Source organism: Ischnura elegans, chromosome 6 (assembly GCF_921293095.1).
Source record: "Ischnura elegans chromosome 6, ioIscEleg1.1, whole genome shotgun sequence".
Classification (NCBI taxonomy): domain Eukaryota; kingdom Metazoa; phylum Arthropoda; class Insecta; order Odonata; family Coenagrionidae; genus Ischnura; species Ischnura elegans.
In genome coordinates this window covers 62,521,808-62,549,678 of record NC_060251.1, presented here as the reverse complement: position 1 = coordinate 62,549,678, position 27,871 = coordinate 62,521,808, and the positions used below count along the sequence as shown (strand labels likewise).

The 27,871-nt window shown below is 38.4% G+C and overlaps 1 protein-coding gene across 1 annotated transcript; it reads left to right on the top strand.

Annotated features, from left to right (window-relative positions):
- Positions 1 to 212: 212 nt before the first annotated feature.
- LOC124160226 (phospholipase B1, membrane-associated-like) lies at positions 213 to 27,871 on the top strand. Its single transcript, XM_046536034.1, has 7 exons — positions 213 to 478; positions 17,438 to 17,696; positions 20,107 to 20,333; positions 21,738 to 21,897; positions 23,814 to 23,968; positions 25,103 to 25,289; positions 26,963 to 27,871. The coding sequence occupies exons 1-7, from the start codon at positions 317 to 319 to the stop codon at positions 27,121 to 27,123; spliced, it is 1,311 nt and encodes a 436-aa protein (XP_046391990.1). The 5' UTR covers positions 213 to 316; the 3' UTR covers positions 27,124 to 27,871.

Here is a 27,871-nt window from a genome sequence, read left to right as displayed (position 1 = left end):
ATGGGCACAGCATTCCTTCTCATTTCTACGTGACCCCGCGGGCCAACAACTAACCTGCCGTAAAAAAACAAAGATACGGGAAAAAAACGTACGCCCAGAAAGCGACCGGTAGGTTTGGGGTGGGGCTTATGGGTATTCCCCATTCCAGATCTTCCTTCCAAGTAAGTAACCTTCCAGAGCCGCACACAGTAACCCCCACCACCGCCTCTCATTCCCACACCACCGAACGTATAACCCGAGCACACGGAGCGGCTGCCTCGGGAGATTTCATAAAAGCCCAGCCGCTCGCGCGGTCGCGCCGAAGATATCAACCGCGATGCCTGACGCCAGGTCGTCCACGCTGCGCCGATGGAGAGTAGCGAGGATTCCATTGTTCTTCACCCTATTCTTCACTTGCGTCCACCCGGGATATGCCGCCCGCAATGGAGGAGTGTTTGGCGTCATTGGAGAAGTCGCCGGGATGGATCAAATAATGAAGGTAGGCAAGATCGGACTCTTGAGAAGACGTTAAGGTGTGGTACGATATTTTATAGGACGCGACTTATAGCTGAGGTCATTTGCGCTGCAAGGGAATGGTGGAGAGACAGAGTTTACTAGTCGCTAGCAGGCCACCCGACGTTGCTCGGTAAAGATGAAGTGGGAAAATTACATGATCATATGGGATTTTCATCGATTCGCTCTGAGAAGATGGCTTGGTGGTGTAACTGGCTAACACATGTGACCGGCAATCGGGAGATCCGGGTTCGAATTCCGGCTAAGTCAAATATTTTTTCATGGCGAACTTCACCCGTTGGTGTATATAACTTTGCACCAGTGCCCGTGACTGCGTACAAAGTCACTTGCTCCTGTAGTACTTAGAATTTTTATCCTTTCTCTTCGATAGTGCCAAGAGGTTTGCATACCTTAAAGGATCTCCAACTGCAGAAGCTGTAGGACGTAGCGTATCAAACGATAAAGAGAAAACGGCACGCATCGGACTCGGCCAAAAGTAGCACTACGGAGGTTAAGAGTATGAGATTCACCTATGTACTAACTTTGGTCGCAATCCGTGGAGCTGTATGGAAATGCATTGCGGGCAAACAAACAAAAATCCTCTTTTATACATATAGATATTCGTAGAATTTCTCCCTGTTTTCGGTTCAGTGTATTAGTGTTCACTGTTTTTAGAATGGTGTAATTTGAATTTGGCTAACGATTTGAATATAGGCCCCTCTTGATCTTGAGGCCCTAGGCTGGAATTCATAACATGGAGTGCTCAGACTTTTGGTCTGACAGTCGGAAAGGACAATGTGGAGAAAAATAGGTCATGCTGTGAAAATTATTCTGAAATTCCATATTTAAACGCCATTACGCTTGAGGTACTTACTAGGGAGAGCTCCTGAGGTACAGGGGGTATGATATTATGGTGTAGGCTACCGATAGCAGAGGTTATTTGCGCTGTACGGGAAGGGTGGAGAGAAGCCGGTTATCGGCACTAGCCTGCCCTAAGGCCATTTTACACGGGTCAAGGAATTGCGCAGGCTAAAACTGCATTAATTTCTAAAATGGCGTGGGATTGCGCGAATGCATGAACGAAATTAGAACAAGGGCTATTTTGCCATCTCACGTCCACGCATTCACGCATGCGTTCTAGCAATGCACCGCTTTACACGACGAAATTTTGACTGCGCTTAAGTACACACGTCAGATTGTGAAAGTACTTACGTGCCCCGTGTAAAACGGCCTTTAGCGAAAGGCGCTTAAGAGTCGAAGAGGCCGAATTTCGATTAAAAGAAGCCCTAGGTCATTCCACTGATGAGTTCCTTTGACCCAAACGCGTTGTTCTTAACCAATGCATTTTTATGTTTCTCCGTTAAAACTTACTCGCGGGTACTCGTCACATTAGTTTTTAAAAACTTTTTGGGCTATGTCGCCGCGTCAAATTTCGGGTCCGGGAGGTCTCTGAAATATCTCAAACACCGCTAGATTTGAACCCTGACACACCAGTTGAATGACCAGAATTCTATCAACCCCACCAACCCAATGTTCGCGACGTAAAAGTCAATATAAGTGAATCGAAGAGCTTCTGCTCGACCTTTGGTTTTCGCTATGTTTTACTTGTTCAACATTAATCCCAATATTTAGACCGATGTGAAATTTCTATGGTTGAGACGCTGGTAAATATTACAAAGGATCTACTCAATATCAGGGGCGCAGCTAAGAATTAAAGCTAGGGGGGGTTTTAGGCGCAACTAATAGTGGGGAGCCTGGGGGGTTGGATTACCCAACATGGTAAGCGGGTGGTGTGGGGGCCCTTCCCTTGAAAATATTAAGATAAATCGTTCAAAATTGTGAGTTCTGCAGCTCTCTGAGGGATGTTTTATTAGTCCTTTCACTATTTTATAAGTAACAAATTAGGTAAAACGGATTAAAATTTAAAAATTCTCTGAGCTCTGGGGGGGTTTGAACCCCCAAATCTCCCCCTCGCTGCGCCACTGCTCAATATATCCTGAAGATTTCAAAATGGTAGCTTAATCACATTCATTGCCATGAGAAAAAATTTCTCTGGACCAGGAATTGTATCACGAACCTTTGGTTTTCCGGAAGTGGCTTCTTGGTTGAAGATCTGCGTTTACGTTGTCATTTTTAATTGACCGCAAGGGCCTAACATCCAGCACCGTTGAATCTCGGTAAAATTTTCATGGCAATTGAAAGACCTGGATAGGGTAGCAAACCGCTCAGCGGCCTGAAAAGCCAAAGGTTTAATTGACTCCCGAACCAGAGGAATTATTTCTCGTGGCAATTGATGTGAATTACACCGCCGTTCGCACGGCAGGCTTGAAATAAACCACATGATAGCTTGTATTTTTGACAATTAATACCTGCCATAAAAAAAGACAAAACACAAAGAGTGGAACCGTGACGAAAGCTCCAACGGTAATTTTTTTACCATTATCCATTTTAAACTTATCATATCTTAGAGGACCTCGACCAGAGTTTGCTCTTTTAAAATTATGCCTCAGTATTTTCTCAGATTTTAAATTTCCATTTTTGAGATTCATTAAATTTTGGCAAGGATCTACACTATTTACCCTGAAAAATTTCGGTACCTACTACAAGAGTTCAACAGCACAACGTGCAGAACAGAACTTATATTTCACCCTTCTGAGAGTATACGCCATGCACTGTAGAGTATACGCTATGCACTGAAAATACAGCAATACAAAATCTCTTGGGGACTATAAAGTATTCGTCATCTTGCCTCCGTCAACCTGCCCCAGGTCCTGATCAGTATCATTCATTGGATGCAGTGATTCATATGATGCCTTAGATTCATATGACAATATGTGGGAGTAAGATAAATATGGGCAGTGGAAATGAGCAGCCTATTGTCTAGATTAGTCATGAATATTTAGTCATTAAGGAACTGTTTATAGGGTCACGAAAATTACAACAGGCTAAATAAAAACCATCAACTCTTATGACCCTAAAACGGCAGCGACACCTTCAACGAGTGAGTTTTTTCTGTGTAGCATAGTGGTGAGTTAGCAAAGGAGTATGGCGAAACTGCATGGTAAAAATAAGCCATTCGCCATCTTGTCTCGCTTGTTAACTTCCGCCAACTTTTTTGGATTTGCCAATGGTTTTTCGTTGGGTGGCAATACTTTTTTTCTCGATTTCGGCAATATTTTCGCATCACATCTAAAGGGCTGTTTAACCGATGTATTAACACGTACGTGTTAATGTTTATGTGCATGAATATAACACGTACGTACGTGTTAATGTTTATGTGCATGAATGATTTTTGTGGACCGGAACGGAACATGTGCGAATGCATGAACCAAATTAGAACTGGTCCTCCTTTCTGTACATGCGTTCGCACAAGTTGTTTGGTTAAACGATGCATTTTCGTGTTCATTCACACGTTTATGCATTTAAACATTAACTTGTACGGGTTTATATCCCGCATCGGTGAATTGACCTTTACTCCATCATATTTCGCGTTCTCATTTTATGCCGAGAGACACTGAAATAAATTAAATACTGCTGATTGTGATCTCGGCCCTCCATCACGCTGATTTTTTACCGTATCAATTTGAAGGTCGTTCATTTCGGATCACTGTAAACACCCCACGGCCTAACGTGACCCACCTGATCTCACCTGCTCAGATTATAATGCGACATTTGCATTTCATTTTTTTCTAGAGCTTTTTCCGATTGAAATTGGCCTCTGAAATTTAGTCTTGAATAAATTTTTCCCCTCCACATGCATGCATGTCATGATGGGGCCTCCCTCGAAGGGAGATTCGGAGGTCCTCCCCAGGAAAATGTTAGGAAATTGTCCGGAAATGGATTTCGACGCTATTTTGACTCTTGAAAACAAGAAAATAGAAATTTTTGTTATATAAATACCGTAGAAAGTAAGAATTTCACAGATAATAAAATATAATAATGTATTATTGTTCTATCATCTATTTTTTAGGGAATTTTCTCCTTGAAACTTCACTTAAATCTAGAAAAACCTCTGAAACAACCTTTCGGAATAACTTTCTTTTTCTTCCCATCTGGTTCACTTTTATATCCTGATAACTTTATTTTATTTATATTTTATACAGTCTTTGAGTACTCTATGCATATATTGCAAAGCAACTAATGTAAACGTGTAATTAGAAATACTTTAGTTCAAGTAATCTGAGTCTATTTGGTACACATTTCATATACGCTGCATCATAGGCACGAGGATTGTGGGGGCCCTCGGCGAATGCCAACTAGGCGACCTGGCCAGACCGCCTCTGATTACCACTAACCTAGCGCCGAGACAGGTTTTTCAGTTGATTTTCAAAGATTATTCTCCTGATATATTTCCGGGTGACTATCAGGGATGCCGACTTACAAAAAATATTGGGGGGAACAAACCGGGGATCTCGCGCCGGGAAATTTTATAAGTAGTGAGTTTTAAGTTTTTTTAAGCATTTTAGAAGAGTCATATGATCAACATTAAAACCCTAATAACTCGAATCTCGATATCTGGACACTGCGGGGAAAATCGACAAGCCTGACACATTTTATCCTCACACCTATAACGAATTTTTGAGGGGGCTCGGGAGGCCCCATGGAGTCGGCGCCACTTGTGAATATACAATATTTCCGGAATATACGATGGCTTACGCGATCATTTACTGAAAGAATTTCCTTCTATATTAACATTCCAAAGCAATACCAATCTTGCTGGCAAGGAGATGAACAACGCTCTCCCGAATGACAATTCAATTCAATTCTATCCTTAAACACCAAAGGAATAAATATTTCAAAAAGTTAAGTGCAAGATGCTATTACACTTGTATGTTTTAGAATAATACACTGAAAATAGATGTGCTCTGGTGCCCTTGTTGAACAAGGATATTTTAATTAGTTGTAAGGACGGTATCCGATGAGGTGATGAGCTCCAATTCGTCGGATCGAGTAGCGTTGGTGTGAGCTAGTGGACCATATTATTGTACTCAAAATAAGATAAATTTTCAAGGAATAAAATGGACTTGGATATCTTATTCCGAAGAAATTTTAGAAACATGAATATCTTCCACGAGGAAGTAAAGAGAAAGGACAAGAAAGGGGAACAAACCAGTGGCCCTTGTTTCCGATAAGGGAAAAAGACTTTCCTGTACGGAGTGCTTCCGGTCAAATACATGGGCAAACGGGCAAATGAGCTAACTTGATCGAGTGCTAGGCCATTAAAACCCTTGTGAAGGTTAACGATACCATTCTCTTGGGTTTTTCTCCGGGTATATCCATGTTTAGGAAACTATGCTTTCCCCAGTGTTGTTGGAGGCTTCTTCAGTTCAATGTTCTTCGAAATAGTTCTCGGATAACCTCCTTATAAAACTCAAAATACGCGAATCTATAGAAATAAAGGGAGCTAAACTAAGAGGCGGAAAAGACTTTTGCACATTTTGAGTTTTTTCCTCGTAAGCCGTCAACGTATAGTTTAAAAAAAACACAGGACATTCGTCCCTGTACACCGTGACGTGGCTTCATAATCATTCATGCAATATTATGTTCTATTTTGATATTAAGATGAAGGACATTCGGACCTATTGGAAAACGGTGAAAAATGCGACAATGGGAATTCTATTTTCCTTCATCTCATAATGGCTGCACACATCCTTCCTTTCCGTGTAATATACTTAGTACTAAATCTGCAAATAAATTACTATCCTAATTGAAAACGAGAGACTAAATTGCAAGACTTCTCATTTTTTATATGCGTAAATTTTCTACCCAACCATGATTACTGTGGCAGCTACATGTTTCGCCATTAAACTTAACGACACAAAAGACTACGTAGTTTAAATCTTTCCTTAATAGAGGTGAGAATGTATACATTTTTGATGTAACTTAAAGGCAACATTGCGATATGACTTGTAAGGACGTTTTCCGTTGAGGTAATGAACTCCAATGCGACGGATCGAATGATCTTCGTATTAACGAAGTAGGATCGTAATCAAGCTTCAAAAAATGTTTTTCGCAACTGATGCTAAACAAAAACTTTTGAAGTATCTAAGACTTTCCCGGCGAATAGACTGGAGGAAGAGTTCTCGGGTTTCCTCCAGGTGCAGAAAAACCCTTGGACCCGGCTGGAAACCCGAGAAAGTCTTCCTCCAAAAAACTTTTGGCCATAATTCGGCAGCCGAAGAGGTGAAACAACACTGGGTATATGGGTGCTGACAATGCTTACGATTTAAAAAACCAGCATGATTAAAATCATACAAACTCTACTGAAGCATAATTATTACAATTCAAGTCACGGGGATCGGGTTGGTGTGGTTGCTAGAGTGTTGGCTTCCCACCCGGAGGGCCCGGGTTCAAATCCCGGCAGCGGCAGAGAATTTTCAGAGACTACCCGATCCCTGCTTGAATGTTGTGTAGAGGATATTTCATGCGCAACACTCCGTCCGTCGGATGGGACGTTAAGCCGCGGTCCCCTTGGCGCCTTTCGTAAAGAGCAGGCTAATGCCGACGCCAGGTTTCTCTCCACCCTTCCTTACCTACCCTTCCCTCATGGCGCAAATGACCACAGCTGTCGGTCGCCTCCTCCAAATACCATACCAATTCAAGTCACGAGGAGAGAAAATAATGCAACCAACTTATCCCTAACTAAACTACTCCTAAATTTACCCTAAAAGCTCAGGGGATCATATCCCGACCAAGAAGCTCGTATATTGTGTAATTGAGATCTCAGATTGAACGAATGCGGGATAAACTCTTGTCTATTGGCCAGCATAAAAAATGTATTTTTCATTCAATTTATTCAGGCACCAATTTTGAACTACTACAGGAATATTTTATGGGGATATTATAACAATAATTACTAGTAACTCGATTCCCTTATATATCGAGGCTACGTGCTAGCCTTCAATTGGTTAAGCAAATTGAGAAAAGGCATCTTCAAGAGTGACACGGACAATCTTAGAATAGCACCATTTTATGCTACAGGTTTCCACGGAAATTCATTCTCTAGTTTCAGTTGGAAAACTTCACTTTTTTACCGTGGGCCTGTCTAGTCTTTGAGGCATCATAAGCATAATATTATAGTTTAAAGTGGCAATTAAAATAAATGTAAACAGAATTACAATCAAAAGTGGCGATAATATTAAATTATGTGATAAAATAAAAAAATAAGTAAATAAAAATACGAAAATAAAATGGTGACCATACAAACACTTCGAATGGAGAAGAAAACAAGCCCACGTAATGGCGAGAGAAAAAAAGAGGAACAATTTGGTTGAAAATGTCAACGTTTTAGAAATTCAATGAAAAATTCATAGAGAATGCACAAACTACATAGTTGCAAATCTGTCTCAATAATTACAGCAGGAGCATTCACAAAGGAGCTTAGTTTTATGATTTAAGGTAATACGGAATTCCATATTTTAACCGCTATTAATGTGAAATATTTATTGAGATATGATGTTCTTTATGGAAATAGGAAATTACTCCACTACTTCCTCACCATTAGGGATAATTAGAAACATTTTACGATGGCTCTCATTACGTTGCATTCCGTTCTTAATGTCGATTATACTAGGGGTTACTATATAATACTAGGGGTTATACTATATAATACTAGGGGGTATACTATATAATACTAGGGGTTGATATTGACAAAGTATCATTCCGTCAGGGTTTTTCACGGTGGATATCGTCAGAGACGTAGCGAGGAATTTCGTTCTGGGGGGGTCAAAAACCTGGGGGGGGGGGGAAATTTTTAAAAAACTGGGTACTAATTGTAAGTAGAGGGTTTTAAACTAATTTTTCACACTTTAACACTTTTCATAATAGAAAAAATTTCATCCGTTGAAGAAATATTTTGTAAATTCATGATTTTTCAATAAATATTTTCTTTTATGAAGGAAAATAATTGTGTTTTTATATTTCTGGCTATGCAATTGGTCCGAGAGGAAACCACGGTGAAAACACTCGATAACATAAAATTGTAAACAAGCATAAAATGTAGGAAGTAGATTTAGGTCATGTTTCAAGGCCGAAACGATTGTCACTTTATCTAATTCAATATAGTGGGACCTTTCTTAACTCGTGAAAATGGCATAGCATAAAAATATACAGAACAAGCTATTAAAAAACCGTAAACAAAGAACAAAACGATCGAAAATTTGCCTCAAAAATAGGTTCTCGGCAGGAGACAAACAATGGCATGAGTCAAGTTCTGCAAACATGCATATCTGTGTATCTCCTTATTTTAGCTTGACGTTGCCATAGGTTCCCTCAGCAAATACAGATCGGGGAAGGAAACTTGAAACAAAAGTCGCGAAGGTCAGGCGCAAGCTTTGAAATTGAGTAAATATGGAACCATATCAATTTTTTAATAATTACATGGAACCATAAATTTTTTAATAATTAAAAAAAGTGGGCCATGTGACATAAAATTTTGATGCGTCGTCGTAGTACTCTTAATTAAATATTTTTGCAGTCAAAAAACCATTTACGACCATGCCTCAACCGAATGGGTTATTCAGATGGGAAGGAGTAGAGCTCTGTTCGAATTAAGACATTCGTATATCTCTGAATTGAGGAACACTTAAGCATTACGGGTCACAATGACCACAGAACACATTACCGTAAAAGTACCATATTTAGTTTTTTGTGCGTCAGAACTTCTTCGTAACTTGGTAAAATTAGAGGAAATAATAAGGTCGATACAATGGGATGATGGATTAATCTGGAATATGATAAAGGGTCGATATGTTGTGAGTCTTTCGATCAGAGTCCAGCGAATAACAAAAGCTAATATCGAAATAGAAGTGTGCGTATACGAAAGAATATGCAGACAGCAAACAAATAAAATAGATAATTAGATACTTTTATGGTATGACTTGTTGCGACCAGCATATGAGGAAGTCAAGCTACAATAACTCAGTTTTTAAAGGTTGGTTTTAGTGGGTGAGGGGAGAGCTCAAACCAAACTAACGCAAAGGGAGAATTTGATATATATTGGAGGTAAGAGTCCAGTTCCATTCCTTGGGCTACCTCGCAACACGAGGATAATTGCTTGGGGATGTTCGATGGCATCACCAGATAAAGCAAGACCTTTAAAATTTTAAAACTTTAAAATTTTGAAGCGATACCTTTCGGTCTTAGCCCATCGCTCTACCCACTAGGGTCCCACGCTGCCCAACAAATTATTGATTCTAAACAATACCCCTTTAGTCTGTGACGAGGAGTACATTCGATGGCGTAGAACTTTCTATATGTTACATGAGGCGCTTACTATATTACTTACTTAGCCGAGGTGTCATGGTGCCAGAGCACGCCGGTGCACCGTTCTAGCACAGGTTAACCCAAAAGATATAATAGTCAAATAGCACTTTTATAAATTTTGCTGCCCCAAAATTTCTAATTTATACATTCGCACCAAAACAAAAAAATTAGAATCAAAATCTAAATATTGACTTGTAATAAAGAAAAACACAGGGTATTTATTTACTTCTAAAGAAAGTTAAGGAAAGTGCTTTCCGGCACCGCTAACTTTGCCACTGTTACTTAGTGACTAATATATAATAACCGTTATCTATATTGATGTCTGTTTGTCTGTCCGCTATTCATTTCCTTACGAATGCACGGATTGCAACAAAAGTTAGTACGTGGGTGCTCTTGAACTCCGTAGCGCTACTTTCAGATGCGTTCAACGCGTCTTTCGCGTCGTTTTGTCATTACCATTTGTGTGTTTTTTTCCCGTGTGCGTTTTAAGGAAATCGTCTTATTCATTGTTTGCTGTTCGGCGTGCCTAAAAATCCTACCATGTGGCCATGAATTCCAAGTACAACATTTTCCACTTCTTTGGGTCAAATTATTTGAATTTCTTCATCTTCCGGTTACAGCCGCGTCGGTTCAATGTTACAACATTTTTGCTGGCCGTAATTCCGGCGATAATGTATTCTTTGGGCGGAGGATCTACTTTAGGCTGAAACAACTTGTAAACTTATCAAGGTACTTTTCCGGAATTCCCCCGAATCAAGCATACTCCTGTCCATCAGAATTACCCATCCGGTAGAAACATGTTCGAAAATGGTTTTTTAATTGCAAAAAAATTTATTAAGAGGGCTACGTGAAAGCATCTGAATTTTTGTCACATGGCCCAATCTTTTTGTATTTATTAGGGAATCGCTGAAAAATATTCCTTAATTTTCCGTAAAAATTAACTTTAACGCCGCGAGTGTTTTTTTAAGTGCGTCAAAACTTATTTCAGCTTCTGCTGTAAAAATTAAGTCTTAATATAATTAAAAAATGAAGCACCTAACTCCAAGTTCATGGCTTAGAAGGTATTTTTATAAGACATCTAAGAAGAAAAATACTCGTACTATGTTCAATGTATTCGAAGTGAAATTTATTCTGATAAAATGTTTGATAGTGTTAAATTGTGACTTTCTAGGCGACCTTTGGCGTAAAACTTGGGACTCTGTAACGTTTTTTCGCGATTTAAAAACTATTTATGACAACCACTTCTGATGTTTGGCATACTCTTAAAGTATAGATGATGATTATCACTAGAGAATAAGGGTGGTAATAATTAATAATTAATGTGCAGGAGTCTGTGTTACATCTATATTCCTTTCCTGAATAGAAAAAAATATCTCCCGGCCGGTAAGTAGTACAATTTACAAATGAAAGTAAACAGATGACATAAATAACATAAACAGTGACATAAATGCCTTTCTTGATTTTTCATAATCTAAAATGTATTTACGACAACCGGTTTTTATGCACCATTCAATATCCAGCGATGATAATATTACCAAAGAAAAATGGTCCAGCAATTAATTTCAAAATATTTCAAATACTGCATCGAAGATGCAAAAATATTTGATGATTTCCCGGAAAACAGACTGCGTGAAGAGTTCTCGGGACTGCCACCGGGTCAGGAACTGCACCACTGCCGACGTTTCGACGTCCTACTCGGTCATCGACCTCAGGGCTATGTGAAGTCACTGCGAAGAATCGTCTTTACAGCCTTGAGAACGAATACTGAGTCGGACATCGAAACGTCGGCAGAAATTCAGTTCCTGACCCGGTGGCAATCCGGAAAACTCTTCTTGCATCCAAGATGTTCTTTAATACTGGTTAGAAAAAATTGGAACCACACCGAATGAGACCACTTTTGCGACAAAAAAATGAAAATAGTAATTATAATGATAATAAAGTTTATTTTCCGTGCGCAAATACATTGGCATGGAGTCGTCAAAAGCACATACAATACATAAACTTAGTCAAGTCAATTACATTACAAAAATACAAAATATACAACTTGGTCATGTCAATTACATACACAAAAAATATGTATTAGGATAAGTGTATCTACATTGAGCGCAGCAAACAATGTAACCTCAAAAGCGACTCTTCATATATTTACCTACATCATAAAACAAATGTTTCCTCAGGATATTTTTACAGATGTTTTGAATTTCTTGTATTGGAGGTATTTTATTGTAATTCGTCGTTAGTTATACTTAATGATAGCAATCGCCAAGGTGGAAAACTTCAAACCCCGGGTAATCCGCGAGGCGTTGGAATTAGGAAAATTAGAAGCAAGAGCTTCAATAGGGTCTATAACATAAAATTAGCCACACGTGGGATCCCACTCTGAAGTTATACAAAAATAAAATTACAACTCCTTTACCACCTCCCATTTCAATCCCCTTCCCTCCATCAACATTTATAATAACCTCCACGGAAAAACTATCATTAATAGCTGAGAAAAAGTTACCGGCCACGGCCACGAATTACTGGGTAACAAACCGAATAAGTACGCGGGCACAGTGCACACTCGAAATAACATCATCAACAGCTGAAAATAATAATGAGTAATTGGCGTATTTAGAAGTCAATTAAATTTTTTTATAAATTCAGTATTCTGTTTTTGGTTACGGCTCAGCCACCTTGAGCGATCTGTTCATGTTTACTCCGTGGGCTGGAACTTCCCAAAACAGCGAACGTTATTAATTTTCCGCTAGCGTTCTGCATTCAAAATCTGCTTCTGATTCACGAGACACGGTTAAATTCTTCCTCACCTTGACCTAGAGAAGAAACTCGAATTTTGGAGCTGGAGCACGTCATCAGCAAAAGTCGGTCTTGCTATCAAGGCTCCACTTTCTCCCCCAGACCAAATGCAGACTCGGGACCGTCTGATGTTACGCGTGAATTTCCATGGAGTTATTGGATGAGGCGAGGTCAGGCTGGTGGATTGAGCAATGACGCCTCTTCCATCTAAACCTGACGTGTTCAGCGACGAGACTAATAATTTCGCGTGAGGGAAAAACTTTCTTTGTAAGTGTCAAGGGCGATTCTCAAAAGGAACAATACTGTTCTTAACGATGCATGCATTTCATGCTCTTGACGACACTGTGGAAGTATGTCGTCGATTTGCCTCAAGACAAATCATTGAGCAGGACAAAGCATTTAGCGTGCTTGAATTCAGCATGTTCTAGTTTATACATTCAACTCAATAAATTTGTTATAAAATAAAATTCGACTTGAGCGTTAAGAAACCTCAATATCCAACCGAGTATTACGTAGTAAACAATTGACACTTTATCTATTTCAATAAAGTGGGACCTTTCTCAACTCGTGAAAAGAACATAACATCAAAAACACAACAAGCTATTAAAAAACCTAAACGAAGAACAAAACGATCGAAATTTTGCCTCAAAAATAGGTTCTAAGCAGGACAGAAACAATGGCATGAGTCAAGTTCTGCAAACATATATATCTGTCTAACTCCTTTTTTCAGCTTGAAGTTGCCATAAGTTCCCTCAGCAAACACACATCGGGAAAGTAAACTTGAAACAAAAGTCACGAAGGTCAGGCGCAAGCTTTGAAATTGAGTAAAATTACATGAAACCATACATGATGTCTCCATGTTCCTGGGTTTCACCGCGTGGATTTTCTTTGTGACGACAGTTTCGCTCACGTCTGTCGAAACTGTCGTCACAAAGAAAATCCACGCGGTGAAACCCAGGAACATGGAGGCATCATCTAGACAACGCCGCGGAAAACTACGCATCATGAAACCATACATTTGATAATAATTTTGAAAAGTGGGTCAAAGCCATTCAAAAAAGTGGGGAAAAGCCAACGCAAATAGGTCACCTTATTTTTATTCCGTATATATCAAATTTTAGCCCCTTATGATCTCTAAAAAATAATTATATTTAACCAAATTATTATATTCAAATTTATAGAGATAAAAAATAAAAATTCCATTTCTACCACACGAAAATTGGCATACCTTAATTTGCATACCACAAGAAAGAAATCAATCCTATGCATAACGATTAGGATGCGAAATGGAAAAACATCATTTGAGAAAATGTAAACCACTTAGGTATTCACAGAAAAACACTCAAATATTGACGACTATATTATCATTAAGTGAAGCAAAACGCCTGAGAATGTTTTAAATGTTAAAGAAAACTGATAATCGCAGTTCATATATCCTCTGAATTAAACTACGTTATATTCAGCCTTAAAGAAAATGATTACCTTAAAACGGTAGTATAAAAACCTAAATTTCACCCTTTGGGATATATTTTGACTAAAGAGAAAAAAATAAATGAATGTCTTTCAAAATATTTCAGAAAAATATATCCGGGAGAAGGTAAATTTACTAGTGGATACTCTGACAACTATCATTTTTATTATAATTATAATTGAGTAGTTATAATTGTTCCGAGTGACTCGTCTATAAAAAGACACCAAAATTTCAATTCATTGTGGCAACAACCATGCATTTGGCGGCAAAGATTCGAGGTATCCCATTTCTTATCGTACTCTTAGGGGATATGTAAGAGCCAATACTGAAATCCCAACTCCTGTATTTTAAAGGGAAATGGAAACAGCGAAGATAATATTTTCATAATAACCGCATATTTATTGTGCTAGAGTCAAAAATGAGTTTAAGAATCGAAAAGAAGTCCCAAAGAGCGGGATTAAATACCTCGTTAAGCTGTATCGCGAGGGATAGCGGCATTCCTTGTTTTATTGCTTGGCACGTAGCCACTTCCCATCCCCTCCATCGGAGATAGGGTTCCTCATTATTTTCGGCATTTGTTTTTTTTATTTACATAGGAGAAACCTCGCCGGCTGTAGCCGACAATCGTTCCTTTGTGGAAGAAAATCTCCGTCAGGTGTAGCCGACGATTGGCACGAAAAGATATATGGATTTTGTAAAAAAATATGATGTTTCTTCTTCTTCGCGATCATGAATTTAATAGAAATAATATTTCCAATCGAATGATCAACTTAGATATCGTATTGACCAAAATTTTTTTTAACAATTTACTCCGCGTGTTCCGATTGTTACACAATCATCATCAGTTACCAACTAATTATGTTTAAATTTGTGGGCAATACCTACGATATCGTGGTTGTTTATTTGATATGTTGTTCTACGACATCTCTGCCCAAAAATTTGACATTTTTCCAATCGAAATGACCTACATGAAAACAAATGATTTCGTCTCAACCAAGGCAATTTGATTCATCACGTGGCTACAGATTTTGCTATTTTTAACAAGAGTCCATGCGCACAAGTCCATGAGCTCTCCAAGATAAATTGCTACCGAGATCACACCCATTTATTCCATCGTATTCTCCGGAGGTGGCATCCTTCAACGACAAGCTAAGTAGAGTCGAATTTACCATTGACCTCCTCACACAGTTAATTCAAAGGATAAATAGGTTCCTCAATGACTGTCCTCATGAGATGTTGTGGCTACAGGATATGTCCGATTAGTATGCCTCAACTTAGAGGCATAGACTTTTCTGTCCATTCTTGGTAAGGAATTCTGTTTCCTCAACGCTATCCATCTCTCCGACTTATTTTCTGCTGAAAGGACGCAATCATCCTATTTCCTTTTTTTTCGCTATCCCTATTCTCATACTTGTATATAGTAATTATTGGAGTTGTCCACATAAAGGGCACCCAATTAATCCAAAAACTGCCAGTTGTGATAAAAGAAAGATCAATTGCTTTCACGGCGAATCAATTGGGTGGTTTCCTATTTTTTGCCCAAATCGAAAGATTATTACTCCTGGAGTACGTATTTCACACTTTTAGATTTTTAAATGACATTATCTATTTTTCGCGATTTAATGAAAAGTGAAAAATTTAAAGCTTGCGAAAACGCGACGGGTAAGTATGAATGCTGGGAAAAGCCAGTGTGACGTCTGGCTGCTGCTTTGTGAGGTCACCTGAGTGCAAGGCTATGAAAGCCGCTACGATGCAGGCTGCTTGCTGCAGAGCACAGGGGCAGCGTACAGTATCCTGCAAGCAGGTAGCGCTTGGCTTAAATAAGGATTTTTTAATGCCCTATAAGACGAAGGAAACTTTCCGACCGTAGGCAATTATAATAGGCGATTATTAAGAGATGTTTCCCTGAGTTCTGTGCCCCATGCATGCATTGGTAATCTCAGACGATGTAAAACTCCTATCTACTCGTATAGAATCTAGGTCCCTGTGACGTCACTGGGGGTGGCATCGCATGGGCACCAATCTGGCCTTTTTCAAATGAGGTTAAAATTGGCCATTAACGTTCGTCTAAACTGGGATTTATAAAATATTTATTAATTAATTTTTATATTATGAATACACTAATGGTGGGTAACGAATCGCAATCAATGCCTTTCGTTTTCTTTGATGAAGGAAACCACACTGTTGCATGAACTTTCCTCGGGTCTCCCATGTAAAAACTCAATACAAAACGTGGACTACCTTTCCTCTGGCTCTTACCCTTCGACCTATTTGACATGAGTGGCCTTACTGGGAGTAATGGAGAATTAATCCCGCCAGTGCAGTTCTAGGGGTCATTTGATTGTGCAAGCTTTTCCACCACGGCAAGGTTGCAGCCCAAGGGAAATGATATCACAATATATCTGTATCTATACATTAAAGAGAATGTCTGTTTTTCTGTCTGCTATGCATTTCCACACTGCTGCACGGATTGCAACCAATGTTAGTAAGTAGGTGCATCTCTTACTACCAAACCCCGTAGTGCTACTTCTGGTCTTGTCCAACGTTTGCGTTGCGTCCTTTGCGTTTTGCCTCATTACTGTTTCTTACGTCACGTCATACAACTTTTGTGGTTGGACATCCTGCCGGGTAGGTACACCTCTTGACAAGATCAAAGAGAACACAAAAATCCGATATGGTCATGAAATCCAAGTTCCAAGTTTTCCACTTCTCTGAGTGCCATACTTCGCGAGCAACGCGGGTTGGCCTGCTAGTACGTTATCATCATCACTGGTCAACAAACCTAGGATTGGTTTGACGCAGCTCTCCACTCAGTTCTCCTATCAGCTAATCTTTTCACACCTACGTATTTCTTCTCTTTCACATCTCTCTTTACTTGTTCCAGATATTTTGTTCGGGGTCTTCCTTTTCCATTCTTGCCTTCCACTTGTCCTTCGACGATTGTCTTCATCAGGCCATCATGTCTCAAGATGTGGCCTATAAGGTTGTTCCGTCTTCTTGTTAAGGTTTTCATGAGGCTTCTCTTCTCTCCCACTCTTCTTAGGACTTCCTCGCTACTAACTCGGTCGATCCATTTGATTTTCATCATTCTTCTGTAGCACCACCTTCATTCATAGCATCATTCTTCTGTAGTACCTTATACCGGGTGTTTATAAATGAATATCGGAGTTTTAACGCTTTGTAATATTTATTACATTATACTTGCCATTATAAATTATACGTCAAAAACTTTGTCATATTTGCTAAAAAAACAAAATTGTTTGAGTTGCTCTTTCATTTGACACATAATTTATAACTGTAAGTATAATGCAATAAATATTATAGTGCTAAAACCCCAATATTCATTTATAAACACCCTATATTATATGTTGTTTGAACGATAAAAGTATCCCTTACCTTTACCTCTCTCCGCAGGAAGTACAATCGATCACGTATCCTCCGGACAGTTACTGGAACACCGTGCAGGCGACCATCCCCGACTCGGAGCCATTCCCGTGCGTCGAGTCCGTGCCGTGGCGCTCCGCTGATCGTCCGGACAGCGTTCACCGACTTCGACCCGGGGACATCGACGTGGTGGGCGCCATGGGGGACTCTCTCATCTGCGGAAACGGCGCCCGCGAATTCAGTCCCCTCGGAATGCCCGTGCAGGACAGGGGGGTCTCCTACACGGGTGGTAATTCTGCACCACATAGCAAAGATACCCTCATTGCTTAATTATAAGATAGGGGTGGCAATCAAGATATCAACCTGGAATTCCTTGACTATTCTTGACTAGACTAATTGACTAATTCCCTCGAATTGGACGGTAGGCCGAGGCCCCCTTAACGCCTTTCATGTTAAAGGCAGGTTAATGCCTTTTCCAGGTTTATCTCCTCTTTTCATGTTCTACCCTTCCCTCAACATGCAAGTAAACTAATCCACCATTCGCCTTCTCCAATACCAATTTTAATCCAAGTCAATCCTGTGGACACTTCATTAATCGGATGGGCGTGCTTTAAAAAATATTTTTCAATAGACCAGATATTTATTTTAGTTTGTTTAAGTATTAAAAGTATTTTTGCCTTGAATTTCAAATATTAAAAATTACGTGTGGAAGAACAAAGAAAAGGTAAAATTATCAAATATTAGATACCAGCAAATTCTGGCAATGGTCAGCTTTATATGGTCTGATAATTTTTAGACGATGGTATAAGTGTTCGACAACATTGTTGGCAACATTATGAGGCATGGTAGCCTGATGAAAACTGTCGTCGAAGGATAGTTGGATGGAAAGAAGGGCTAGGGACGAAACCGCATGAGTTACATAAGACATTTCAGACATAGACAGATTATGAAGGATGTAAAAGGAAAGAAAAATGTCACTATGGAAAGCTCAGCTGAAAAAAGAACGGAATGAAGAGCAGTGTCAAAATTATCGCGACCTCGTGGAATTTATTTATCGTTAGGAAATAGTAAAAATAATTTTTTTATTTATATAGTAAATATAAATTTATTTTTAAAAATTTAACTGCGATTTAGCATTTATATGCGATTTTTATTAATTATGAAGAAGAAGAATTACGTCTAAACTTCACCTTCTTCATTCTCGATTCCACCTTCCCTAGATTTGAGTGACTGAATTCGAACTAAATGTTTAAACTGTTATCTAACTAAAATGATAAGCTATTTCTAATGTTCCTAATGATAAAGATCCTCTTTGAAAATTAGGTCGCAGTGAAGTTTTTTTACAGATAAATTTGGACAAAACAAAATTATTCTTATTATAATTTCGAAATGGTAAAAAGTTGGCAAAGAGCTGTATAACAAAAGATTAAATAAAATGGAGATATTATCATGAATTTTAAGATAATTTAAAGCTATCAATGTAAATTGATCTTCAATAGTCAGAGAGAACCGCTAATATATCCAAAACTGAAAATATCCTCTACGTTTTACTCTGAAAACATTTGTTCTGTACCTACTAGCTTAAAATATGGACATCCACTTTTCGAGTTTCATTACAGAAGATAATATTTTTCAGTCTTATTAAATGCAATAAAATGTCTCAACGTAGCTACTGCCCTTGACCTTTCTAAACAAAGCAATCTCAGGAACACCATGGAACTAACCAAATGCGCTTATTAAGGCTAAGAGTCTCTTAACTAACCGTAGATTAGCAGACACGCCCACTAGTTGAGAGGTATTGATGATCACGCAAGGAAAAAAGTCCTATTTGTCAGTAGAACCACCAAGCAGGATAATAACCTTGTATGCGTTGATTATAATCTTAATTCCGTAATAATAACAACACGTACCTACTTCGGGTTCTCCCGAAATAGGTAGGCCATCGTGCGTAACGAAAGCGCTAACATCTCCGAAATCGAAATGACTTTATGAGGGGAATAATCTACTCTATCTTAAGTTGACTTGCTCTAATATCCCCCCTCTCTCACGTGATATTTCATTAATGATTTCGTAGGCCTCCTTGACATTTAGCCCGTTTGGTGCAACCGACACGGTCGTGGATATTTCTCTGAAAAATATGTTGTCGAGACATAAGAATCAATACACATTGGCCACAAGACTAGAATGTCGACAATTTCTTCATTTCAAGTAGATACCTTATTCACTAATTGATGTATGTTGACTAATTAATATTAATAAGTATCAGGTTGAACAGGAAGCGTAATATAAATTTCACAATAGTAGGAAAATTACAAACTTGTATCCAAGGGTGTACCCAGGATCAAAACCAGGGGGGAACAAGGCAAGGTTGTTCAAGTTATAGATAAAAGTTTAGCATGGAAATGGTGAATGAAACCAACATTTTAAGGAAGCTGTAACTGCTCTTTATTAGTTTTTAAAATTATTTGCATGAAAAAATATTATTTTCCTTGAAGATATTTGCGGTATTTGCTTCTAGGGGAGGGCAGCTGCCCCCTCCTGCCCCTCGCTGGGTATCTTGCTTGTATCAACTTAGATATTTTTTTCTATAGCCATCATTGGTGGATCCAGGATAGGTGCAAAGGGTTATCCTCGATTCAACCTCCCCTTGATTTGAGTGACTTTAAATTATATTACATTCTAAAAATCTCCTTCTGCAGGTGGCCTTTCGGACTGGAGGCACGTGGTCACTTTGCCGAACATCCTGAAGGAGTTCAACCCGCGGCTGGTGGGCTTCTCGAAGGGCCGCGGTGACTTCCTCTCATACAACGCGCAGCTCAACGTGGCCATCCCGGCCGCATTAGACGACGACGCCATCGACCAGGCCAAGCTCTTCGTACGCAAAATGCTAAGTAATCCCGCCGTCAACTTCACGCACGACTGGAAGGTAAATACCGTGAATAGGTCTGATTAAAAAAAAATATTATTTTACCTATTATCATTTCCCCGAAAGCAGAATAACTAGGCCTTTATATCGAGAGGGGTTGACAAGAAACCTATTCAGGCAGGACTCGAGCACGCGACCTTCTGTTTGTTAGGCGAGGAATTTACCCCGCTGACACCGAGGCCGGCAAGAAGAAACTTCTTATGCCGGGAATCGAACCGTCTGGGTGAAAGGCAGTTATCCCGGGCACTAAACTACATGGGATGCATAAATGAGATGCGAAATCTTCACACCAGGTCAAGTACATTCTGTAAACAGGACGGCAGCGGGGTCTCGCCTTTCGAATGGGAAACGGCCGCGCAAATCTCAGCAGGGACAAACGAAGCTTGTGAAAGATAATACAGTTAATCTCCGAGTCCATCATCCGTCTATCCCGACGCAAAGATTGTCTGATTGGCAACAGAATCGATGATGATAGATGAAATGATCGCATATTGGCATCAGTTTCGTCTCCTGACTGGTAGACTTTCACTGGTAGTCGATTGGCACAGCATTTTTATCGGTATACATAAAAGTTGCTGCGTAATGTTATTCTCGCCCTTGTTTCCTATTTTCCGAGGGTTGTATGAACCGAAAAACTCAATTTTCGCGTATATTTCTCACCACCAGTGGCATAACTAGGAATATGCTTTGGGGGGATGAAGGGACATGACAGAGGACCCCAGGCGACGGGGGTTCCGGGAAAATTTTTTATTTTTTTTATTTTAAAAAATTTTATTCTCAAACCACCGGATACAGCTCTTATTGGCCATTTTACACCGGGGTGTTCAACAATTGTAACAAGTAAACGTACAAAAACGACCATGCCCTGGACCGGGGAAACCTTCCCAGGCGGGACTCGGACCTGCGACCTCTAGTTTGGCAGGCGAGAACGTTACCCCGCCGCCACCGAGGCCAGCAAAATTTTTGAAAATTGACACGCCTGGAAATACATTTTACATCATTTTATCACTAAAAATTGAACTTTAAGCAAATGCTGTTATTATACGTCAAAACTAGACAAAAGTTTTAAAATATTTTTTTATTTGTTTAAGGCTTTGGTAGGGGATCTATTAGTTAGCTATAGTTATGCCACTCCTCACATCTTAGTTTTCCGAATGTGAATGAGTCACTTACTGACTTAAGCTCATTATATAACTTCAAGAGGGTTTAGTCACTCGAGCTATTCTGGCAGCAGTCCGTGTGTTTTGTTCAAGCTTTAAAAGTTTTCCTTGAATGTTATCATTTGCCACTAAATACATAAAAACATCTGAAAATGGCGATAAAATAACACTTTTGGAGATTAAAAAAATATAAAAAATTGTACAGTACAAAATTGATTAATTTGTGTCTCTGTCCTTTTTTCAGATTTTGTCCATCTCCCTCGGGCATAATGATTTGTGCTCCTACCAGTGTTTCTATAAGAAGCAGAACACGCCTGAAGAGCACAAAATGCAACTCCAGAAAGCTCTTGATTACTTGTACACCAAAGTGCCACGGCTGTTTGTGAACTTGATATCAATTCTTGGTAATATAAATTAAGAGCTTCTTAAATTTTAGACGGTAGGTTAAGCTTATATTTCTATTTTAAATTTGACTACAAACAGCAAAGGCACCATTTTACTGTGGGTATGCGTTTTTATATTTCTACGGGAAATTCAATAATAAACATTAAAATTACTCCTCCATACAAATGAGATACTTCTCTGAGTCACTCTATCCTGATAAGACCTTCTCCAACTACATTCTATAAGCATTGATCGATCCCGGCAAGAGGCCTGCGCAAAGATGCATAGCTTTTATAGGGATACATCCCGAAGCAAATGTACAGTAAATTTCATATAGCATTATATCCTGGAGTAATTTACTGTCTGTAAAAAAAGCAAGATACTCGAGTTTGAGGAGCTCTAGCGTCTAAACGAAGCAATCAATTTCAATGCAACAAAAAGTATACGAAATAGAATTTATTTCTACGTTGTATCGTGCACTTAAAAAAATCTTCGGCTCAATAGTATTTCCTGTACTTAATTTTTTCTCAAAAAAGTACCCTTTTTTTGCGCGTAAAATCAAGTTGCCCAAATTTGAGCGCTTGGAATTCCCGTAATTTTCGTTTTTATAACTTTTTATTTAAAGAAGGCACATCTATTATTAGCAGTTTGCCGAAAACAAATTGTTTATATCACTAAAATTAATGGAGTTGTTGGAAACAACGCAAACCTCTGCTAACTTCGAAACCAGTGGGTCAAGTGAAAATTGATTGGTACTGTTGTCTTTCGTAGAATGTTAGTAATGCAAGTACGTATAAAAGGTATATAAAATATCAATGATAACGTCAATATCACTTATTATTTAACTAGATGTTTCCATGCGCGTACCGACAGCTCCGTCGTGGGAGGGGGAGGCGAAAAGAGGCGCGTGGTTGCCACCCACTAGGCAGACGGCGAGCTTCCTTTAATTGACCGACTCGCACGATTAAGTATCGTTGTTGCACCCTTCAGGTAAACTGAATTTCAGGTTGGGCTGAGCTTTCATCAAAATGCTTTTCTACGACGTAAATTCTAAGCCATAATAGCGTAAATTTTCTCGGATGGTAAAAAAATATTTCAATCAATTCCCATCAGCATTTCTCATGTGGGCTTTGGAAACGTAGGAAACATATTCCTCAAATTGAAACTGTGCACTGTCCTCCTTATTACTCCATTCGTGAATTCGTTGACGAAGATCTTCGGCCTTTCCAACTTCTGTGCCGTAGGAAGGTCATCACTTGTGTTCCCCTTTTCACAATCCTTCTGTTTAGCGGAGACTCTTTCCACTGATATCAAGCTGATACCAGGGCAATCAGACACAGTTTCATACGCAGGATATCTTATATCCATACTTTTTTTCTGTCGCAGCGAAAAACGCAAATTGCACTCAATACCATTTGAACTTCCTCTAGATTCCTTGTTCTTCTTCTTCCTAGAACTTCCTAGTAGATCTGATTTCAGTACACACTGCGATCCTCATCGTTTGCGATAGATTCTTACTGATTTTCAAGTTTTTTTAACCTGATTGGTACCAGGTCTAAAAGTTAGAAAACATTATAATAAAAACTTTACACATATAAACTGCAGGGATTTGTTTAATATTTCACGGCATTCAGAGTGTATCGGAAAATATACTGAATTTATTTTAAAATTCAAAGAAAAAAGATATCGCATAGACATTCTAAGGTTGCTCTGTGAGGTAGGTATAAAAACCCAACAGATATCCCCAAAAATATAAATAATCGGTCGATAATCACATATAAAATCGGGTGGGACCCCAGCCGATGAGACAGAATATTCTAGCTCATTGCACAAAATAATTAATCACAAATCCGAAAAAAATATTAATCCAAAACGCATTGTCTAAGAGTGTCTTTATTTAAAGAAAAATCCCATAGGACTCTTGTCTTTATTTCAGATACTACGATGACGGTAAGGATGCCGCGAAATAACTTTTGTCGATTTTTCAATCGAGTGGCCTGTCCCTGCCTATTTCAAGAGGTCACCATGAAGAAGAGTCTCATGGAAATGGCCCAACTAGTAAGGAAATATCAGCAAAAGGAACAAGAACTGGTAAGCAGTCATAAGGCCTGTTTACACGATACATTAACACGTACGAGTAAATTTCTGTTTGCGTAAATTATTTTTGTGGGCCGGAACGGAACATGTACGAATGCATGAACCAAATTAGAGCAGGTTCTTTTTTCCATTCATGCATTCGCTCAAGTTTGGTGGTTGCACGGTGCATTTTCGCGTTCATTCACGCGTCCGTACATTTATACGGGTACGGGTCAATGTACCGTGAAAACATACTTATACGAACATATTTACACAAAAAACAAAACTGGTGCAATATAAGCAGAATGAAAATTAAATGTGTGAATATATCATTTGATATTCATGGTATTACTGTGTTATGAAAAGTGAATATAAATAATAAGTCAAATAAGAAACAAAACACGTATTTTCCAAAAACAATATTAAATTTACAAAAAGGAAAAATGTAAGAAATTGGAGATGCAATTTAAAATAGAGAAAATTTTTGAAAAGTGAAGATTCCTGTCACTCGGAGAATAATGGCGCTGACTTAGTTTATTAGAAATTGGCGTAAACAGCCTGATTGGTGATACCTATTGACACGCAACATTAATATTTAAACCTAATCAGCACCTGCGGTTTATTTTCCGAGTGGTGAAAAAACTTATTACTTTTACTTATTAGAGTATTTCATGCTGGAAAGCGTGTTTTTAATATTTTTATTAATTTTTATTTTCTGATTTTAATTGTGAATCGTGTAGTACTGATATATTGAACCTGAGCTGGTAAAGGAATTTTTGACAAAAAAGTATAACTAACGGCATCTATTGAGAAAAGTTAAAACTATTTTTCAACATGGAAATTCAGTTAATTAATTAGAGCACTATGGAAAAGAATTTCAAATATCTGAGTATTGAATATTGAATTGTCATAAACAACAAATGAGTGTGCAAAATTCCAAGCCGATCCGACAATGGGAAGTGAGTTGAAAATCAATTACAATCGATGAGAAAGACAAAAAGGCGAATCAAGTTTTAAAAAGTGTATAATAAATGGATTGAGGGTTATCGCAAACCCTACGATCACCCAATCACTATCCCAGCGCTCTATCCTCTGGGCTACGACACTACCCGAATAGTTACTTGATTTAAGCGATTTCTCTTCATTTAGGCATCAAATCAGCGGTACACAGGACGGGAGGACTTTACAGTGGAGTGGCAGCCATTTTTTCACTTCACAAATTATCTCAAGGACTCGGGCGAAATTGAAGACGGCACAAACTTGTTCAAAGCGATGACAAGGAACCCAGTGAATACTCCAGACTGCGTGCATTTCAATCAAAGAGGCATGGCGATAAGTAAGTATTAGTAATTTATTTTCTCTGTTAATAATGATAATAATAATTATAATTATAATTATAATTATTATTATATTATATTACTATTATTATAATATTGTTATTACTATTAGTAACAATTCTTCATTACGGGGAGGTGCCCACTTTTAAGAAGTGACATGAATACATTTAGCATACGAGGGGGTAAAAAGACATGGGGTACAAGTGATTTCTTTTTTCTTCACTAAGTTTGGTATAGAAATTAGGTATAGAAAACAAACGAGATCAATTAGATATTTAGTAGTGCATTTGATTTTCCACTCGATGTCAGCACAGTACAGAGACTCACACGTATCCCGAGGCAATCAAGTTTTTGTGAATTTCTTCTAACAATAGGGTAGTTTCCTCCATCAAAGAAAACGAAAGGCATTGATTGCGATTCGTTACCCACCATTAGTGTATTCATAATATACAAATTATTTGGTTTTAGAATTCCCAATTTAGACGAATGCTTTTTTTATCCTCATTTGAAAAAGGCAAGATTGGCGCCCATGCGATGCCACTCCACGTGACGTCACAGGGACCTAGTTTCTATACGAGTAGATAGGAGTTATACAGCTAAGGTCGGAAAGTTTTCTTCGTTTGATAAGGCATTAATAATCCTTATTTAAGCCAAGCGCTACCAGCTAGCTGGGCACTCTGCTACCTGCTAGCATCCTGCGTCGTATCAGCGCTCAAAGCAAAGAAAAAAATAAGAAAGAGCAATTCATTTCATTAATTGCGTCAAAGAGCAACAGGCTATTGAAAAAGAAGTAAAGCAAAAAGGATGCAGAATTGAGGTTGAAATTTTTGAAATAATATTATATTATATTATTTCAAAAATTAATTATTTATATATGCCCGTATTATAGGTAAGAATCAATGTCCAGTTTTTGTGCTTCCTACCTCAAGAAATGCATATTCATTCGTTAACGACTTTTCACAGAGGATCGGTCATTTAACAAAAAAGGATATTTTACCTCTGTCGAAGTAATTGGGATTAGGTGATATTTTACGCACATAAATAGAAATAATGATAAGGACATGAGCAGAGGAAGTAAATATCTCTACTTTACCGATAATTATTAGATAAACGATGAGGCAATTAATAATTGAACTCTCAGGATAAGTTTCGTTTGACATCGATGGAATATACCGAGCAAATTCAAAGAGTATAATAAAGCAATCCTAGTCCAATATTTCCTTAAGCTGTACAACACGAATAAATTTTTCATCATTTTAATTGGTATTTTTCTCTTCATCGTAGCTTTTTATTGCCGGTTTTATAGAAATTCCGCTTACGTAAGGAAATAGCAAATTTCTACATTGGTAATGGCGCTAGTGACACTGGTCACTGATAATAAATCTCTTAACGGAATTGTTTGTCCTGAGTAATGATGATATTTTTAGTTCTATGCATAGCATAATTTTGGCACTCCAATTTAGTTTGAAATAAGTTTTTCAGCTTTCAAACATCTTGGTTACATTTCCACAGGATTGGACAGTTGCCATTGTCGTGTTTAGTTCATTTTCCACACACCCACGCACACAAAAGTTACGATCCTTGGATAAATTTGTCACTCGATTTAAATATGTTCTTTGGCCATAGTAAATTAACGTTCAAGTTTAGTAGATGATGTTCTTTTTCGTTTCAGTGAGCACTCTTCTTTGGAGGAACATGCTTGAACCAGTGGGCAATAAAACCAGGCGATTCCAACAGACGTCATACAAAGACTTCGTGTGTCCAACAGAGAAAGCACCCTATTTATTTACAAAGGAAAACAGTAAGCGATACTTAGAATCTGGCCATCAATGATACCAAAACGATGAGCTTTTATGCTATAGACTGTTATCAGGATGGAATTATTGCTCCGTACCATTTCCAAAGATTATTCCAGGGGGAGACGAATATATTTCATTCTGTCTACATATTAAGACTGTGAGCTTTCTCAGTGCCAAAGCCTAATTAACAATTAGTGATAAGCAGTGACGGATAAACACATACATAGAGGGATATATACTTTCTGCTTACGTAAATTCAATACAATATAGGTCTAGCATTAGGTATTGAGTGAATATTATTATATGTTACAACCGCGGAGTGTGCAGCAACGTATGTTTATACGGAATGACTCGCAAATACAGGTCAACGCGCGAACCCGAGAGATTTGAGATCGAATTCTAGGGAATAGGGAATTATAAGATATTTTTCTTCCGAACTTTAACAAATATCTTAAAAGTATCTTTTTAGGATTGAAAATTTTGAATTTTTAAAGTTATTCTGAATTATATTTTTCTGATAAAGAGCCTCGTATTGTCAGGCGATTTTACCCAATTACTCCTAAGTTTTAACTATTATTCCCAGCAAAAAAATTAAATTTTTCTATTTAATTTGTTGGAGAAGAGGAGTGATTTTCATATTCCCTCCTGGATACACAGCGGATCATTGCCCTCAACGAAATTGAAAGAGCTATCACTCCTGAGGCGTCTACTTCCTGCGCTGTATTCTCTGTACAATTATGATCCTCATGACAGCTCTGCGCATTACGAATAATTAAGAATGA